This window comes from Anomaloglossus baeobatrachus, chromosome 1 (assembly GCF_048569485.1).
Source record: "Anomaloglossus baeobatrachus isolate aAnoBae1 chromosome 1, aAnoBae1.hap1, whole genome shotgun sequence".
In the NCBI taxonomy this organism is placed as follows: Eukaryota; Metazoa; Chordata; class Amphibia; order Anura; family Aromobatidae; genus Anomaloglossus; species Anomaloglossus baeobatrachus.
This window is the reverse complement of record NC_134353.1, coordinates 974,356,352-974,375,672: the sequence shown is the minus strand read 5'-3', so window position 1 is coordinate 974,375,672 and position 19,321 is coordinate 974,356,352. Positions and strand designations below refer to the sequence as shown.

Genomic DNA, 19,321 nt, shown 5'->3' with positions numbered 1-19,321 from the left:
GTCACTGTCTCCATACAGGATGTGAGGAGTGTGTGCGGAAGAATGGACAAAATCCACCTGTGCAATGCAGGCGACTAGTGTCTCCATACAGGATGTGAGGAGTGTGTGCGGAAGAATGGGCCAAAATCCACCTGAGCAATGCAGGTGACTAGTGTCTCCATACAGGATGTGAGGAGTGTGTGCGGAAGAATGGGGCAAAATCCACCTGAGCAATGCAGGTGACTAGTGTCTCCATACAGGATGTGAGGAGTGTGTGCGGAAGAATGGACAAAATCCACCTGTGCAATGCAGGCGACTAGTGTCTCCATACAGGATGTGAGGAGTGTGCGCGGAAGAATGGACAAAATCCACCTGTGCAATGCAGGCGACTAGTGTCTCCATACAGGATGTGAGGAGTGTGTGCGGAAGAATGGGCCAAAATCCACTTGAGCAATGCAGGCGACTAGTGTCTCCATACAGGATGTGAGGAGTGTGTGCGGAAGAATGGACCAAAATCCACCTGAGCAATGCAGGTGACTAGTGTCTCCATACAGGATGTGAGGAGTGTGTGTGCGGCAGAATGGGCCAAAATCCACCTGAGCAATGCAGGCGACTAGTGTCTCCATACAGGATGTGAGGAGTGTGTGCAGAAGAATGGACCAAATCCACCTGAGCAATGCAGGTGACTAGTGTCTCCATACAGGATGTGAGGAGTGTGTGCGGAAGAATGGTCCAAAATCCACCTGAGCAATGCAGGTGACTAGTGTCTCCATACAAGATGCGAGGAGTGTGTGTGGAAGAATGTACCAAACTCCACCTGAGCAATGCAGGTGACTAGTGTCTCCATACAGGATGTGAGGAGTGTGTGCGGAAGAATGGTCCAAAATCCACCTGAGCAATGCAGGCGACTAGTGTCTCCATACAGGATGTGAGGAGTGTGCGGAAGAATGGACCAAAATCCACCTGAGCAATGCAGGCGACTAGTGTCTCCATACAGGATGTGAGGAGTGTGTGCGGAAGAATGGACCAAACTCCACCTGAGCAATGCAGGTGACTAGTGTCTCCATACAGGATGTGAGGAGTGTGTGTGCAGAAGAATGGGCCAAATCCACCTGAGCAATGCAGGCGACTAGTGTCTCCATACAGGATGTGAGGAGCGTGTGTGGAAGAATGGGCCAAAATCCACCTGAGCAATGCAGGCGACTAGTGTCTCCATACAGGATGGGAGGAGTGTGTGCGGAAGAATGGACAAAATCCACCTGAGCAATGCAGGTGACTAGTGTCTCCATACAGGATGTGAGGAGTGTGTGCAGAAGAATGGACCAAACTCCACCTGAGCAATGCAGGTGACTAGTGTCTCCATACAGGATGTGAGGAGTGTGTGTGCAGAAGAATGGGCCAAATCCACCTGAGCAATGCAGGCGACTAGTGTCTCCATACAGGATGTGAGGAGCGTGTGTGGAAGAATGGGCCAAAATCCACCTGAGCAATGCAGGTGACTAGTGTCTCCATACAGGATGTGAGGAGTGTGTGCGGAAGAATGAGCCAAAATCCACCTGAGCAATGCAGGCGACTAGTGTCTCTATACAGGATGTGAGGAGTGTGTGCAGAAGAATGGGCAAAAATCCACCTGAGCAATGCAGGCGACTAGTGTCTCCATACAGGATGTGAGAAGTGTGTGTGGAAGAATGGGCCAAACTCCACCTGAGCAATGCAGGTGACTAGTGTCTCCATACAGGATGTGAGGAGTGTGTGCGGAAGAATGGGCCAAAATCCACCTGAGCAATGCAGGCGACTAGTGTCTCCATACAGGATGTGAGGAGTGTGTGTGGAAGAATGGGCCAAAATCCACCTGAGCAATGCAGGCGACTAGTGTCTCCATAAAGGATGTGAGGAGTGTGTGTGGAAGAATGGGCCAAAATCCACCTGAGCAATGCAGGTGACTAGTGTCTCCATACAGGATGTGAGGAGTGTGTGTGGAAGAATGGGCCAAAATCCACCTGAGCAATGCAGGCGACTAGTGTCTCCATAAAGGATGTGAGGAGTGTGTGCGGAAGAATGGGCCAAAATCCACCTGAGCAATGCAGGCGACTAGTGTCTCCATACAGGATGTGAGCAGTGTGTGCGGAAGAATGGACAAAATCCACCTGAGCAATGCAGGCGACTAGTGTCTCCATACAGGATGTGAGGAGTGTGTGCGGAAGAATGGGCCAAAATCCACCTGAGCAATGCAGGGACTAGTTCTCCATACAGGATGTGAGGAGTGTGTGCGGAAGAATGGGCCAAAATCCACCTGAGCAATGCAGGTGACTAGTGTCTCCATACAGGATGTGAGGAGTGTGTGCGGAAGAATGGACAAAATCCACCTGAGCAATGCAGGGGACAAGTGTCTCCATACAGGATGTGAGGAGTGTGTGCGGAAGAATGGGCCAAAATCTACCTGAGCAATGCAGGCGACTAGTGTCTCCATACAGGATGAGAGGAGTGTGTGCAGAAGAATGGGCCAAAATCCACCTGAGCAATGCAGGTGACTAGTGTCTCCATACAGGATGTGAGGAGTGTGTGGAAGAATGGGCCAAAATCCACCTGAGCAATGCAGGCGACCAGTGTCTCCATACAGGATGTGAGGAGTGTGTGCGGAAGAATGGGCCAAAATCCACCTGAGCAATGCAGGCGACCAGTGTCTCTATACAGGATGTGAAGAGTGTGTGCGGAAGAATGGGCCAAAATCCACCTGAGCAATGCAGGTGACCAGTGTCTCCATACAGGATGTGAAGAGTGTGTGCGGAAGAATGGGCCAAAATCCACCTGAGCAATGCAGGCGACCAGTGTCTCTATACAGGATGTGAAGAGTGTGTGTGGAAGAATGTACCAAACTCCACCTGAGCAATGCAGGTGACTAGTGTCTCCATACAGGATGTGAGGAGTGTGTGCGGAAGAATGGTCCAAAATCCACCTGAGCAATGCAGGCGACTAGTGTCTCCATACAAGATGCGAGGAGTGTGTGTGGAAGAATGGACCAAACTCCACCTGAGCAATGCAGGTGACTAGTGTCTCCATACAGGATGTGAGGAGTGTGTGTGCAGAAGAATGGGCCAAATCCACCTGAGCAATGCAGGCGACTAGTGTCTCCATACAGGATGTGAGGAGCGTGTGTGGAAGAATGGGCCAAAATCCACCTGAGCAATGCAGGCGACTAGTGTCTCCATACAGGATGGGAGGAGTGTGTGCGGAAGAATGGACAAAATCCACCTGAGCAATGCAGGTGACTAGTGTCTCCATACAGGATGTGAGGAGTGTGTGCAGAAGAATGGACCAAACTCCACCTGAGCAATGCAGGTGACTAGTGTCTCCATACAGGATGTGAGGAGTGTGTGTGCAGAAGAATGGGCCAAATCCACCTGAGCAATGCAGGCGACTAGTGTCTCCATACAGGATGTGAGGAGCGTGTGTGGAAGAATGGGCCAAAATCCACCTGAGCAATGCAGGTGACTAGTGTCTCCATACAGGATGTGAGGAGTGTGTGCGGAAGAATGAGCCAAAATCCACCTGAGCAATGCAGGCGACTAGTGTCTCTATACAGGATGTGAGGAGTGTGTGCAGAAGAATGGGCAAAAATCCACCTGAGCAATGCAGGCGACTAGTGTCTCCATACAGGATGTGAGAAGTGTGTGTGGAAGAATGGGCCAAACTCCACCTGAGCAATGCAGGTGACTAGTGTCTCCATACAGGATGTGAGGAGTGTGTGCGGAAGAATGGGCCAAAATCCACCTGAGCAATGCAGGCGACTAGTGTCTCCATACAGGATGTGAGGAGTGTGTGTGGAAGAATGGGCCAAAATCCACCTGAGCAATGCAGGCGACTAGTGTCTCCATAAAGGATGTGAGGAGTGTGTGTGGAAGAATGGGCCAAAATCCACCTGAGCAATGCAGGTGACTAGTGTCTCCATACAGGATGTGAGGAGTGTGTGTGGAAGAATGGGCCAAAATCCACCTGAGCAATGCAGGCGACTAGTGTCTCCATAAAGGATGTGAGGAGTGTGTGCGGAAGAATGGGCCAAAATCCACCTGAGCAATGCAGGCGACTAGTGTCTCCATACAGGATGTGAGCAGTGTGTGCGGAAGAATGGACAAAATCCACCTGAGCAATGCAGGCGACTAGTGTCTCCATACAGGATGTGAGGAGTGTGTGCGGAAGAATGGGCCAAAATCCACCTGAGCAATGCAGGGACTAGTGTCTCCATACAGGATGTGAGGAGTGTGTGCGGAAGAATGGGCCAAAATCCACCTGAGCAATGCAGGTGACTAGTGTCTCCATACAGGATGTGAGGAGTGTGTGCGGAAGAATGGACAAAATCCACCTGAGCAATGCAGGGGACAAGTGTCTCCATACAGGATGTGAGGAGTGTGTGCGGAAGAATGGGCCAAAATCTACCTGAGCAATGCAGGCGACTAGTGTCTCCATACAGGATGAGAGGAGTGTGTGCAGAAGAATGGGCCAAAATCCACCTGAGCAATGCAGGTGACTAGTGTCTCCATACAGGATGTGAGGAGTGTGTGGAAGAATGGGCCAAAATCCACCTGAGCAATGCAGGCGACCAGTGTCTCCATACAGGATGTGAGGAGTGTGTGCGGAAGAATGGGCCAAAATCCACCTGAGCAATGCAGGCGACCAGTGTCTCTATACAGGATGTGAAGAGTGTGTGCGGAAGAATGGGCCAAAATCCACCTGAGCAATGCAGGCGACCAGTGTCTCCATACAGGATGTGAGGAGTGTGTGCGGAAGAATGGGCCAAAATCCACCTGAGCAATGCAGGCGACCAGTGTCTCTATACAGGATGTGAAGAGTGTGTGCGGAAGAATGGGCCAAAATCCACCTGAGCAATGCAGGCGACCAGTGTCTCTATACAGGATGTGAAGAGTGTGTGCGGAAGAATGGGCCAAAATCCACCTGAGCAATGCAGGCGACCAGTGTCTCTATACAGGATGTGAAGAGTGTGTGCGGAAGAATGGACCAAAATCCACCTGAGCAATGCAGGCGACCAGTGTCTCTATACAGGATGTGAGGAGTGTGTGCGGAAGAATGGTCCAAAATCCACCTGAGCAATGCAGGTGACTAGTGTCTCCATACAGGATGTGAGGATTGTGTTTGGAAGAATGGGCCAAAATCCACCTGAGCAATGCAGGTGACTAGTGTCTCCATACAGGATGTGAGGAGTGTGTGTGGAAGAATGGGCCAAAATCCACCTGAGCAATGCAGGCGACTAGTGTCTCCATACAGGATGTGAGGAGTGTGTGCGGAAGAATGGACAAAATCCACCTGAGCAATGCAGGCGACTAGTGTCTCCATACAGGATGTGAGGAGTGTGTGCGGAAGAATGGGCCAAAATCCACCTGAGCAATGCAGGCGACTAGTGTCTCCATATAGGATGTGAGGAGTGTGTGTGGAAGAATGAGCCAAAATCCCACCTGAGCAATGCAGGTGACTAGTGTCTCCATACAGGATGTGAGGAGTGTGTGCGGAAGAATGGCCCAAAATCCACCTGAGCAATGCAGGTGACTAGTGTCTCCATACAGGATGTGAGGAGTGTGTGCGGAAGAATGGACCAAAATCCACCTGAGCAATGCAGGCGACTAGTGTCTCCATACAGGATGTGAGTTTGTGCGAAAGAATGGACAAAATCCACCTGAGCAATGCAGGCGACTAGTGTCTCCATACAGGATGTGAGGAGTGTGTGCGGAAGAATGGACCCAAAATCCACCTGAGCAATGCAGGCGACTAGTGTCTCCATACAGGATGTGAGGAGCGTGTGTGGAAGAATGGACCAAAATCCACCTGAGCAATGCAGGCGACTAGTGTCTCCATACAGGATGTGAGGAGTGTGTGCAGAAGAATGGACCAAATCCACCTGAGCAATGCAGGCGACTAGTGTCTCCATACAGGATGTGAGGAGTGTGTGCGGAAGAATGGACCAAAATCCACCTGAGCAATGCAGGTAACTAGTGTCTCCATACAGGATGTGAGGAGTGTGTGCGGAAGAATGGACAAAATCCACCTGAGCAATGCAGGGGACTAGTGTCTCCATACAGGATGTGAGGAGTGTGTGCGGAAGAATGGGCCAAAATCCACCTGAGCAATGCAGGTGACTAGTGTCTCCATACAGGATGTGAGGAGTGTGTGCGGAAGAATGGGCCAAAATCCACCTGAGCAATGCAGGCGACTAGTGTCTCCATACAGGATGTGAGGAGTGTGTGCGGAAGAATGGACCAAAATCCACCTGAGCAATGCAGGTGACTAGTGTCTCCATACAGGATGTGAGTGTGTGCGAAAGAATGGACAAAATCCACCTGAGCAATGCAGGCGACTAGTGTCTCCATACAGGATGTGAGGATTGTGTGCGGAAGAATGGACAAAATCCACCTGAGCAATGCAGGCGACTAGTGTCTCCATACAGGATGTGAGGAGTGTGTGTGGAAGAATGGACAAAATCCACCTGAGCAATGCAGGCGACCAGTGTCTCCATACAGGATGTGAGGAGTGTGTGCGGAAGAATGGGCCAAAATCCACCTGAGCAATGCAGGTGACTAGTGTCTCCATACAGGATGTGAGGATTGTGTGCGGAAGAATGGGCTAAAATCCACCTGAGCAATGCAGGCGACTATTGTCTCCATACAGGATGTGAGGAGTGTGTGCGGAAGAATGGGCCAAAATCCACCTGAGCAATGCAGGCGACTAGTGTCTCCATACAGGATGAGAGGAGTGTGTGTGCGGAAGAATGGGCCAAAATCCACCTGAGCAATGCAGGCGACTAGTGTCTCCATACAGGATGTGAGGTGTGTGTGTGCGGAAGAATGGGCCAAAATCCACCTGAGCAATGCAGGCGACTAGTGTCTCCATACAGGATGTGAGGTGTGTGTGTGCGGAAGAATGGGCCAAAATCCACCTGAGCAATGCAGGCGACTAGTGTCTCCATACAGGATGAGAGGAGTGTGTGCAGAAGAATGGGCCAAAATCCACCTGAGCAATGCAGGTGACTAGTGTCTCCATACAGGATGTGAGGAGTGTGTGTGCGGAAGAATGGGCCAAAATCCACCTGAGCAATGCAGGCGACTAGTGTCTCCATACAGGATGTGAGGAGTGTGTGCGGAAGAATGGGCCAAAATCCACCTGAGCAATGCAGGCGACTAGTGTCTCCATACAGGATGTGAGGAGTGTGTGTGGAGAAGAATGGGCCAAAATCCACCTGAGCAATGCAGGCGACTAGTGTCTCCATACAGGATGAGAGGAGTGTGTGCAGAAGAATGGGCCAAAATCCACCTGAGCAATGCAGGTGACTAGTGTCTCCATACAGGATGTGAGGAGTGTGTGCAGAAGAATGGGCCAAAATACACCTGAGCAATGCAGGTGACTAGTGTCTCCATACAGGATGTGAGGAGTGTGTGTGCGGAAGAATGGGCCAAAATCCACCTGAGCAATGCAGGGGACTAGTGTCTCCATACAGGATGTGAGGAGTGTGTGCAGAAGAATGGGCCAAAATCCACCTGAGCAATGCAGGCGACCAGTGTCTCCATACAGGATGTGAGGAGTGTGTGCAGAAGAATGGACCAAAATCCACCTGAGCAATGCAGGCGACTAGTGTCTCCATAAAGGATGTGAGGAGTGTGTGCGGAAGAATGGACCAAAATCCACCTGAGCAATGCAGGGGACTAGTGTCTCCATACAGGATGTGAGGAGTGTGTGCGGAAGAATGGGCCAAAATCCACCTGAGCAATGCAGGCGACTAGTGTCTCCATACAGGATGTGAGGAGTGTGTGCGGAAGAATGGGCCAAAATCCACCTGAGCAATGCAGGCGACTAGTGTCTCCATACAGGAATCGTCTGGAGCTTCATCACCAACAAAGGAGAATGTAGCAAGTATTAAACACATTCCAGTAATGTGTTTTCCCAGGGTCATTTCTCATTATTACACAATTTATGGACATCTCTGGGGATTTCCTGCCTGTGTGGATTGGATGAGTTGTTACTGGCATCTGGTGAGAATTTCATCTCGATAGCGGCATATATATATATATATATATATATATATATATATATATATATATATGTTATGATCCGAAACCATGGAAGACCACCACAAATCATTGGTAAAAGGTGGCAAGAGCATTGGCAACTAATCTGGCTGCCATCCCCTTACTAACCAACACAACTAGAAGTAGCCGAGGAGTGAACTAACATCCTGTGCACCGCGAACCCAGCCGGAGAACTAGCTATCCTAAAGGTAGGAACGATGAATAACTCTCTGCCTCAGAAAATAGACAAGAATAGCTAGCCCCCCACATTCAAAGACTGCGGTGATATAGGAAAAACACAATACACAGGTAGAGGACAGGATTAGCAAAAGATGAGGCCCCCGCTGACTAAAATAGGAAAGGACAGGAAAGGGACTGATGCTAACCAGAGAAAAACCCTGCAAAATACCAACTTCCTGATAGTACAAAAAGGCCCTCAGATCGCTCGATCTGAACTCCGTCCTATACCAGGTGCCTTTGTCATACCAATGAACAGAAAACAAGAATCATAACAAATTCAACAAGCCACAAACACATGGACCCAAAGGAGCTATACTCCACACAGAACTGCAGGGAGTTCCTCAACAATCCACTGAGGGGGAAAATCCCTGGAAGGAAATAAACTGAAACCAACCACAACAAATGACAAACCCAGATAAGCAAAAGAACCAGACAATAAATAAAGAGCAAGCACTTATCTGGGGAAGATGTGGTGTAGAGCAGGATTAAGCAGGCTGGAGATACAAAGAACAACTGACATCCGGAAACAGCCTGCAATCAGACCAGGACTTAAATAAGCAGAGAGTTAGCAAAGGAAACACCCACTGCACAACACACCTGGTCTCTGCCCAAACCCTTCCTGGCCACCAGAGGGAGCCTCCCAGCAGCCAAAACATAACTAACATTCACAACAGTACCCCCCCTTGAGGAGGGGTCACCGAACCTTCACCCACGCCACCGGGTCGCTCGGGATGAGCATGATGGAAGGCGCGAACCAACCTGTCTGCATGAATGTCAGAAGCCACAACCCAAGAGTTATCCTCCTGCCCATAACCCTTCCATTTCACAAGGTACTGAAGCTGACGCCTACTGCGACGGGAATCCAGAATTTTTTCAACCTCATACTCCAGATCCCCTTGTACCAAAACAGGGTCAGGAGGCGCTGTTGCAGGAACCGCCGGCTCCACATGTTTCTTCAACAAGGACTTATGGAAGACATTGTGAATCTTAAATGACGCAGGCAGAGTCAAACGGAAAGATACAGGATTAATAATCTCCGAAATCTTATAAGGCCCAATAAATCTGGGAGACGGAACTCTCATAGGAATATTTTTAGAGGACAACCACACCATGTCCCCTACTTTAAACCGGGGACCAACAGTCCGACGCCAGTTGGCATACTTTTGGGCAGTTTCTTGGGACTGAAACAATTTATCCACCACCTGCCCCCAAATCTGCTGCATTCTATCGACCACCGAATCCACCCCCGGACAGTCAGACGCCTCAAGCTGCCCCGAAAGGAACCTGGGGTGATACCCAAAATTGAAGAAAAAGGGGGACACCAATGTGGTAGAGCTAGCTCTATTGTTAAGGGCAAATTCAGCCAGAGGCAAAAACGAAACCCAGTCATCCTGATCTGCAGAAACAAAACACCGTAAATAGGTCTCCAGGGTCTGGTTAGCCCTTTCAGTCTGACCGTTGGTCTGAGGATGAAACGCCGAGGAGAAAGACAGCTGAACACCCAATTTGGAGCAAAAAATACTCCAAAACCTGGATACAAACTGCACCCCTCTGTCAGAAACAATGTTTTCGGGAATACCATGCAAACGAACAACATGTTGTAAAAACAAAGGCACCAACTCTGATGAAGACGGCAACTTAGATAGGGGAACCAAGTGGACCATCTTGGAGAATCTGTCACAGATCACCCAAATAAATGTCATTTTCTGAGAGACGGGAAGCTCTGAAATAAAATCCATAGAGATGTGCGTCCAAGGTTTCTTAGGTACCGGCAAAGGCAATAATAGCCCACTAGAACGTGAACAACAGGGCTTGGACCTAGAACAAACTCCACACGACTGCACAAAACAACGGATATCCTGGGACAGGGAAGGCCACCAAAAAGAGCGTCTCACAAGATCCCGCGTACCAAAAATGCCAGGATGACCCGCCAAAACAGAGCAATGAACCTCAGAGACAACTCGGTCTCTCCATTGGTCTGAAACAAACAGTTTCCCCGTAGGACATCTCTCAGGTTTATCCCCCTGAAATTCCGCCAGTGCCAACCGCAGATCAGGCGAAATAGCCGAGAAAACTACACCATCATTCAGGATAGTAGACGGTTCGACAAAGAAAACACCCACTGCACAACACACCTGGTCCAAGTCCAAACCATTCCTGGCCACCAGAGGGAGCCTCCCAGCAGCCAAAACATAACTAACATTCACAACATATATATATATATATATATATATATATTCTTAGACAATGTGTTGGATACTTCCCCGGCCGTGTATCTGGTCTCCGCTCGCCTCGCACATTTCCAGCTCGTGTATGATTATTACGTTCCGGTGTGATATAATGGTCCTCGTTGTGTCCCCTCTTATTACGCGGGGGGGGCCCTATAATCTCCGGCTTCTGTCGGAAGAGCTATTATCGATGGCTTCCCTGTCTGTTCACAGATGAGATGATGGAATCACCGCTACAGGATCAAAGACGTCGCTGGGAGCGGAAGAGAGGACGCACCGCGCGGGAGCTGCTGGAAACCGAGCGCACCTACGTGGAGGAGCTGGAGCTCATCACCAAGGTACCGCACTACTGCTCTCCCTTATCAGCCACCGTGTATGTATATACAGCTCTGGCAATAATTCAGAGCCCTCTGCACAATTGTCAGTTTTTCTGATTTTCCTCTATTTGTGAGTAAAATGTGAATTGTTCTTTTATTCTATCATCTACTGACGACGTCTCCGAATTTCCAGCAATAAATTCTGTATTTATTTTCTGACAATGAGAAATGGTGAAAATAACAGAACAATGCACAGAATGTGCAGCGCTTTCACCTCAAATAATGCAAAGAAAACAAGATCATAATCATTTACACACAACAATACTAATGTTTTACCTCAGGAAGATTCAGAAATCAATATTTTGTGGAATAACCATGATGTGTAATCCCAGCTTTCATGGTCTTGGCCGCTTTCCTCCAGTCTTCACACGGCTTCTGGGTGACCTTATGCCACTCCTGGTGCAGAAATGTAAGCAGTTCTTCTTTGTTTGATGGCTTGTGACTATCCATCTTCCTCTTGATTACATTCCAGAGGTTTTCAATGGGGTTCAGGTCTGGAGATTGGGCTGTCCATGACAGGGTTTTAATGTGGTGGTCCTTCATCCGCACATTGATTGACCTAGCTGTGTGGCATGGTGCATTGTCCTGCTGGAAAAAACAGTCCTCAGAGTTGGGGAACATTGCCTCAGCAGAAGGAAGCCGCTGTTTTTCCAGGATAACCTTGTATATGGCTTGATTCATATGTCCTTAACAAATATTAATCTGCCAAATTCCATCATCACCGATTCTCCACCAAATTTCACAGTGGGTGCAAGTCCTTACCCTCCTCACCACATCCCCATTCTAACTGACATCTGTGACAAATTTCCACAACCCTTCTAACCTTATACCCATTCACTCAGCCCCCAGTCCTCCTAACAGGAGCTCTATGGTACGCTCGCTCTGTCTGTAATAAACTCTCATACATCCATGACCTCTTCATCACATACAAGCTCTCCTTCCTTGGCATCACATCTCTCCTTCCTTGGCTCACCCCCCCGACACGGCCTTTCCAGCTGCACTTTCTTATGGTGGTCTTCATCTGTCTCACACCCACCGCCCCAGTAACAAGCATGGTGGAGGAGTTGGTTTGCTCCTGTCTGACAAATGCTCCTTCACGCCAATTCCACTACCACCCTCGGTTACTCTCCCCTCTTTTGAGGTGCACTAGGTCCACGTCTACTCCCCTTCCAACCTCCAACTGGCTGTCATTTATTGCCCCCCAGGGCTGACCACTGCCTTTCTCGATCATTTGATCACCTAGCTACTACATTTCCTTTCCACCGACATCCCCACCATCATCATGGGGGACTTTAGCATCCCCATTGACACTTCTCACTCATCTGTATCTAAGCTTCTAACACTCCCTTCCTCTTTCAGCCTCACTCTAAGGTCCTCCGCAGCCACCCACGAAGATGGCCACACGCTGGACCTCATCTTCACTCGCCTCTGTTCTCTATCTAACCTCTCTAACTCACCTCTCCCCCTGTCTGACCACAACCTACTCACATTCTCTTCCCTCTCTTCTCCAAGTACACAACCCCCCCTACACAAACTTTCATACCCACGCAGAAATCTCAAATCACCTTGACTTACACTCACTTTCTCAGTCCCTTCTCCCTCTCGCAGACATTGCTTCTGTAATGCCTGATAGGAGCCACAGACTCAGACTGGCTGTAAGGGGAATCTAGTGAAAAGCCGCTCACAAAGCAGGACCCCAAGAACTCCGCAACCCTTTAACCCCTGTACAGGGATTTGGAATTACACAGAGCCTCAGAGATCGCTACCTGTGGTAGACTGTAGTCCGTGGTCGTCAGGCAGGGTCAAAAACCAGGACATGCAAAACAGGAACAGAATCGACAGGCAAGGGCGTAGTGAGGAGACAAAGCAGAGGTCAAATCCGGAACTGGCAGCAAGGTACAAAAACGACAGGCAGGAGGGTAGTCAGAAAACAAGCAGAGGTCAGCGCACAGGAATCACAATACAAACAGCACATGAGCCAGGAGAACAGAACTATCACTGGCAGTGGTCATGTGACAGGAGGGGGAATAAGAAGGGTGTGGTGTCTTCCCATAGGCTGCAGGTGAATGTTGGCCACTTCAGCTGGGAGACACACGCCACCTACAGTCAGCCAGTGGTACTGAAGGTTCCAGGGAAACCCAGCCTAGTGGATGAGCGGAGCCTGTGCTCCGCAGAGCCACGGGTACCGACTCCTCTCCCATCACCAGCACTATCCATGGTGGGAACATGGCGTCGTCTGGCGATCGGAGCAGAAGTCGCAGGAGCAGACTTCGGTGGGGACATGACACTGTGCTCCGCAAAACCACGGGCACCGACTCCTCTCCCATCACCAGCATTATCCATGGTGGGAACATGGCGTCTGGCGATCGGAGCAGAAGTCGCAGGAGCGGACTCCGATGGGGACGTGACAGCTTCCTTACACGACGCAGATGCTGCTGCCACTCTATATAACACCATCATCTTTGCAGCTCTCGATTTTGCCGCACCCTCACGCATATCAAAATCTGCACATCCAACAGGCAACCCTGGCACATCAGCCTGACTAAAGAACTACCATGGGCTTCAAGGGTTGCTGAGCAGAGATGGAAGAGGTCTCATTCCACTGAGCACTTCATTGTATGCAAACAGACCCTCACCAATTGCAAGTCCTAACTCACTGCTGCAAAACAAACCTACTTCTCATCTCTCATACCCTCTCTATCTCACAACTCTAAACAGTTATTCAACACTTTCAACCCTCTCCTCTGTCCTCCAGCACCACCTCCCTCTCCTCTCATCTCAGCTGAAGACTTTGCCTCTTTTTTCAAGCAGAAGATTGACAACATCAGAGCAAGCTTTGACCCACAATAACCACAGCCCCTCCTCATAACTACTCAGCCCTTTTCCTCCAAATCCAACTTCTCCACCATTACAGAAGATCATCTTTCCACTCTACTCTTAAGATACCATCTCACCACATGTGCAATTGACCCGCTCCAATCCCCCCTAATCCCCAATCTCACCACAGTCTTCATCCCGACCCTAACCCATCTCTTCAACCTATCACTAACAACTGGTGTCTTCCCATTATTCAATAAACATGCCTCAATTCCACCCATCCTCAAAAAGCCCTCCCTTGAACCATCCTCTGTGTCTATATCACTTCTCCCCTACGCCTCAAAACTAATGGAAGAGCATGTCCACCTTGAACTGTCCTCCCACCTTTGATCCCTCTTTGACCAGCTACAATCTGGCTTCCGACCGCATCATATCACTGAAACTGCCCTAACTAAAGTCACCAATGACCTACTCACCGCCAAAGCCAAACAACCTTACTCTGTCCTCCTCCTCCTGGACGTGTCCTCTGCCTTCGACACAGTAGACCATTCCGTTATACTACAGATTCTCTCATCTCTGGGCATCACAGACTTGGCGCTATCTTGGATCTCCTCATACCTAACCGACCGGACTTTCAGCGTCTCCCATTCTCCCATCACTTCCTCATCTCTCCCCCTAACTGTCGGTGTGCCCCAAGGCTCAGTTCTTGAACCCCTGCTGTTTTCCATCTACACCTTTGGCTTGGGACAGCTCATAGAGTCCCACGGCCTCCAGTATCATCTCTATGCTGATGACACACAGATCTACCTCTCTGGACCTGACATTACCTCTCTACTAACCAGAATCCCACAATGTCTGTCTGCTATTTCATCCTTTTTCTCTGCTCGATTCCTAAAACTGAACATGGACAAAACAGAATTCATCATATTTCCACCATCTCACTTTACCACTCCACCTGACATATCCATCATAGTAAGTGGTTGCTCACTCTCCCTAGTCTCACGTGCTCGCTGTCCGGGGATAACCTGCTTTCTCTTTCAATCCACTCATCTGAGCACTTTCTACCGCCTGCCGACTCCAACTCAAAAATATTTTCTGAATCCGTACATTCCTTTCCCAAGAATAATCAAAAACACTAGTCCATGCCCTCATTATCTCCCGCCTGGACTATTGCAACCTCCTGCTCTGTGGCCTCCCTTATAACAGTATCACACCCCTACAATCTATTCTAAACTATGTGGCCTAACTAATCCACCCGTCCCCCCCGTTACTCCCCGACCTCTCCTCTCTGACAATCCCTTCACTGGCTTCCCATTGCCCAACAAATCCAGTTCAAAACCTAAAGGGGTTGTCGACTACTTTTACATTAATGGTCTATCCTAAGGGGCACTTTGCACACAACGACATCGCAAGCCGATGCTGTGATGTCGAGCGCGATAGTCCCCGCACCCGTCGCAGCTGCGATATCTAGTGATAGCTGACGTAGCGAACATTATCGCTACGGCATCTTCACATGGACTCACCTGCCTTGCGACGTCGATCTGGCCGGCGACCCGCCTCCTTATTAAGGGGGCGGGTCGTGCGGTGTCATAGCGATGTCACACGACAGGCGACCAATAGAAGCGGAGGGGCGGAGATGAGCTGGACGTAAACATCTCGCCCACCTCTGTCCTTCCGCATATCTGGCGTGCGCCGCAGGATGCAGGTAGGAGATGTTCCTCGCTCTTGCGGCTTCATACACAGCGATGTGTGCTGCCGCAGGAACGAGGAACTACATCATACCAATCGCAGTCGCATAATTATGGAATTCCCAGACACTGCACCGATGATACGATTACGACGATTTTGCGCTCGTTAATCGTATCATCTAGGATTTACACACTACGATGTCGAGTGCGACGCCGGAAGTGCGTCACTTTCGACATGACCCCTCCGACATCGCACCTGCGATGTCGTAGTGTGCAAAGTTTCCCTTAGTATAGTTCATCAATGTCTGATCGGATTGATTAGAATGGGAGGCGGTCCAACACTGAAACAGAAAATGGAGCAGCTCCAAAACTAAAACAGAAAATGGAGCAGCTCTGGAACTGAAACAGAAAACGGAGCAGCTCCGGAGCTGAAACAGAAAACGGAGCAGCTCTGGAGCTGAAACAGAAAACGGAGCAGCTCTGGAGCTGAAACAGAAAACAGAGCAGCTCCAGAACTGAAACAGAAAACAGAGCAGCTCCAGAACTGAAACAGAAAACAGAGCAATTCCAGAACTGAAACAGAAAACGGAGCAGCTCTGGAGCTGAAACAGAAAACGGAGCAGATCCGGAACTGAAACAGAAAGCGTGACAGCTCCGTAACTGAAACAGAAAGTGGAGCAGCTCCGGAACTGAAACAGAAAACAGGGCAGCTCCAGAACTGAAACAGAAAGTGGAACAGCGCCGGAACTGAAACAGAAAACGGAGCAACTCCAAAAAGAAGAATTTCACTTTCATTAGTCCACAAGATGTTTCTCCATGTCTCTTTAGGCCAGGTGATGTGTCTTTGGTAAATTGTATCTTCTTCAGTACATGTCTTTTGTTTTTATCAGTGGGACTTTGTGGGGACGTCTTGCTAATAGCTTCACACAGACGTCTTTGATCCTCCTGGAGCTGGTTATTGGCGGAGCTGATCACCGGTGGAGCCCTTTCCATTCTGGTGATTCCTCCATCCAGTAGAATGGTCGTCTTCCATTTTCTTCCACATCTCCCTGTTTTTGCTTTCCGTTGTACAGTATTGGAGATCATTTTAGCTGAACAGCCGATCATTGTCTGCAAATGTACGCTGTTCCTCTGAACAAGGTCTCGAACGACCCATATTTCTCAGGCTTTCAAGGAGAAATGCGGGTACAACATGTGCCGGCTTCAGCCTTGACTAAGGGCCACCTGATTCACACTGGTTTCTTCACAGAATGATTGACACCAGTAATGTAACTCCACACTGCGATTATTCTGAACAATTAATTATTCCAATACACAAACTCAAAAACCTGCAGACCCTCAATGCCGAGTCTGGGGGTTTCTAAGAATCTACTTCACCAACTGGTAAATTGTCTGACATGTGGTGGTATAATTTATAACAAAAACAGTGAATTATCTGGCTAGTTATATTGGACTGCTAATGTTTTGAACACTACTGGACATCTGTGACCTAGTCTCCCGGTACTCACCTGCACGTAACCTCAGATCCTCACAAGATCTCCTCCTCTGCTCCCCTCTCATCTCCTCTTCCCACCATCACATCCAAGATTTCTCCCATGCCTCATATTCTTCCTCATACTTTTTGTAACTCTAGCCCAACACATCAGACTCTCGCCTACCAAGGAAACCTTCAGAAGGAACCAGAAGACCCACCTCTTCCAACAAGCCCACAACCTGCAGTAACCCTCAGTGCACCATAGCACCGCACGACCATCTCCACCCTAACCTACTGTACCCTCACCCATCCCTTGTAGACTGTGAGCCCTCGCAGGAAGGGTCCTCTCTCCTCCTGTAGACTGTGATTCCTTGCCGGCAGGATCCGCTCTCCTCCTGTACACTGTGAGCCCTCGCGGGCAGGGTACTCTCTCCTCTCGTAGACTGTGAGCCCTTGCCGGCAGGATCCTCTCTCTTCCTGTAGACTGTGAGCCCTCGCGGGCAGGGTCCTCTCTCCTCCTGTAGACTGTGAGCCCTCGCGGGCAGGGTCCCCTCTCCTCCTGTAGATTGTGAGCCCTTACGGGCAGGATCCTCTCTCCTCCTGTAGATTGTAAGCCCTCGCGGGCAGGGTCCTCTCTCCTCCTGTAGACTGTGAGCCCTTGCCGGCAGGATCCTCTCTCTTCCTGTAGACTGTGAGCCCTCGCGGGCAGGGTCCTCTCTCCTCCTGTAGACTGTGAGCCCTCGCGGGCAGGGTCCCCTCTCCTCCTGTAGATTGTGAGCCCTTACGGGCAGGATCCTCTCTCCTCCTGTAGATTGTAAGCCCTCGCGGGCAGGGTCCTCTCTCCTCCTGTAGACTGTGAGCCCTTGCCGGCAGGATCCTCTCTCTTCCTGTACACTGTGAGCCCTCGCGGGCAGGGTCCTCTCTCCTCCTGTAGACTGTGAGCCCTTGCCGGCAGGATCCTCTCTCTTCCTGTACACTGTGAGCCCTCGCGGGCAGGGTCCTCTCTCCTCCTGTAGACTGTGAGCCCTTGCCGGCAGGATCCTCTCTCTTCCTGTAGACTGTGAGCCCTCGCGGGCAGGGTCCTCTCTCCTCCTGTAGACTGTGAGCCCTCGCGGGCAGGGTCCCCTCTCCTCCTGTAGATTGTGAGCCCTTACGGGCAGGATCCTCTCTCCTCCTGTAGATTGTAAGCCCTCGCGGGCAGGGTCCTCTCTCCTCCTGTAGACTGTGAACCCTTGCCGGCAGGATCCTCTCTCTTCCTGTACACTGTGAGCCCTCGCGGGCAGGGTCCTCTCTCCTCCTGTAGACTGTGAGCCCTCGTGGGCAGGGTCCCCTCTCCTCCTGTAGATTGTGAGCCCTTACGGGCAGGATCCTCTCTCCTCCTGTAGATTGTAAGCCCTCGCGGGCAGGGTCCTCTCTCCTCTTGTAGACTGTGAGCCCTCGCGGGCAGGGTCCTCTCTCCTCCTGTAGACTGAGCCCTCGTGGGCAAGGTCCTCTCTCCTCATGTAGACTGTGAGCCTTCGTGGGCAGGGTCCTCTCTCCTCATGTAGACTGTGAGCCCTTGCGGCTAGGGTCCCCTTTCCTCCTGTATCCTCACCCATCCCTTGTAGACTGTGAGCCCTTGGGAGTAGTGTCCTCTCTCCTCCTGTGCCTTGTAATAACATAATAATATTTATTCATTTATATAGCGCTGTTGATTCCACAGCGCTTTACATACATTGTACACTTGTATTGTTCATCATTGTGTTACTTGTCCCTATTATGTGTGACCCTTTTTCACATGTAAAGTGCCATGTAAAAAATGGCGCTATAATAATAATTATAATGCTAATACTGATATAACTCCCTTATTCCACCAATCTGGTGAGACCACATTCCCTGGGATGAGTGCCCGAGACATATAAAAAGGCACTGTTGGATTCACGAGGTTGTTCTTTTGCTACATGGCTACAACCTAGGAGTTTCGATCCCAGTTGGAAGTCGATTACCCGGCCTAGGCACTTCAGCGCCGGCTAGGGAATCTGAAACTGGATTATATTGTGCAGGAGCACCGCCGAGGATTCTAGGATTCAGCTGGAAGAAACCAAGGTTGGGGATGATTCGGTTATCAGGCTACTGACGTGGCTGTGCTCCTGAAGCTTCCTACGCTTGTCACTATCCTGTTCTCGATGGATGCCTGCCAAAAGCAAGGTGCGGCTGGTTTGGGGTATGTGGCCCTGGAAACTCTGATGGCACGAATAGTCTACTCCGTGGTGAGCCAGCGGAAGGGTGAAGCTCTGTTGCCTGTGATTTTCATGGTTTTGTGTTATTTGCCTTTGACTGTTGCGGATCCTATAAAGTCTAATTATTGTGATTCCCTCACCCTGTGTTGTCTGAGTAGTGTTCTGCTCACAGGTAAGGAGGTCGGGCGTTCAGTTGGGATGAGCCCTGGTCTATGCCGTCTTTCTAGAGG

General features: G+C 50.0%; 1 protein-coding gene across 2 annotated transcripts in view; it reads left to right on the top strand.

Annotated features, from left to right (window-relative positions):
• Positions 1-19,321, top strand: part of ARHGEF39 (Rho guanine nucleotide exchange factor 39) — a 158,876-nt gene that overhangs the window by 30,567 nt on the left and 108,988 nt on the right. For both annotated transcript variants that reach the window (XM_075344125.1, XM_075344119.1), the window contains exon 2: positions 10,730-10,854. In XM_075344125.1, the coding sequence (XP_075200240.1) occupies positions 10,735-10,854 (120 nt within the window). In that variant the 5' untranslated portion in view covers positions 10,730-10,734. The remainder of the gene's footprint in view (positions 1-10,729; positions 10,855-19,321) is intronic.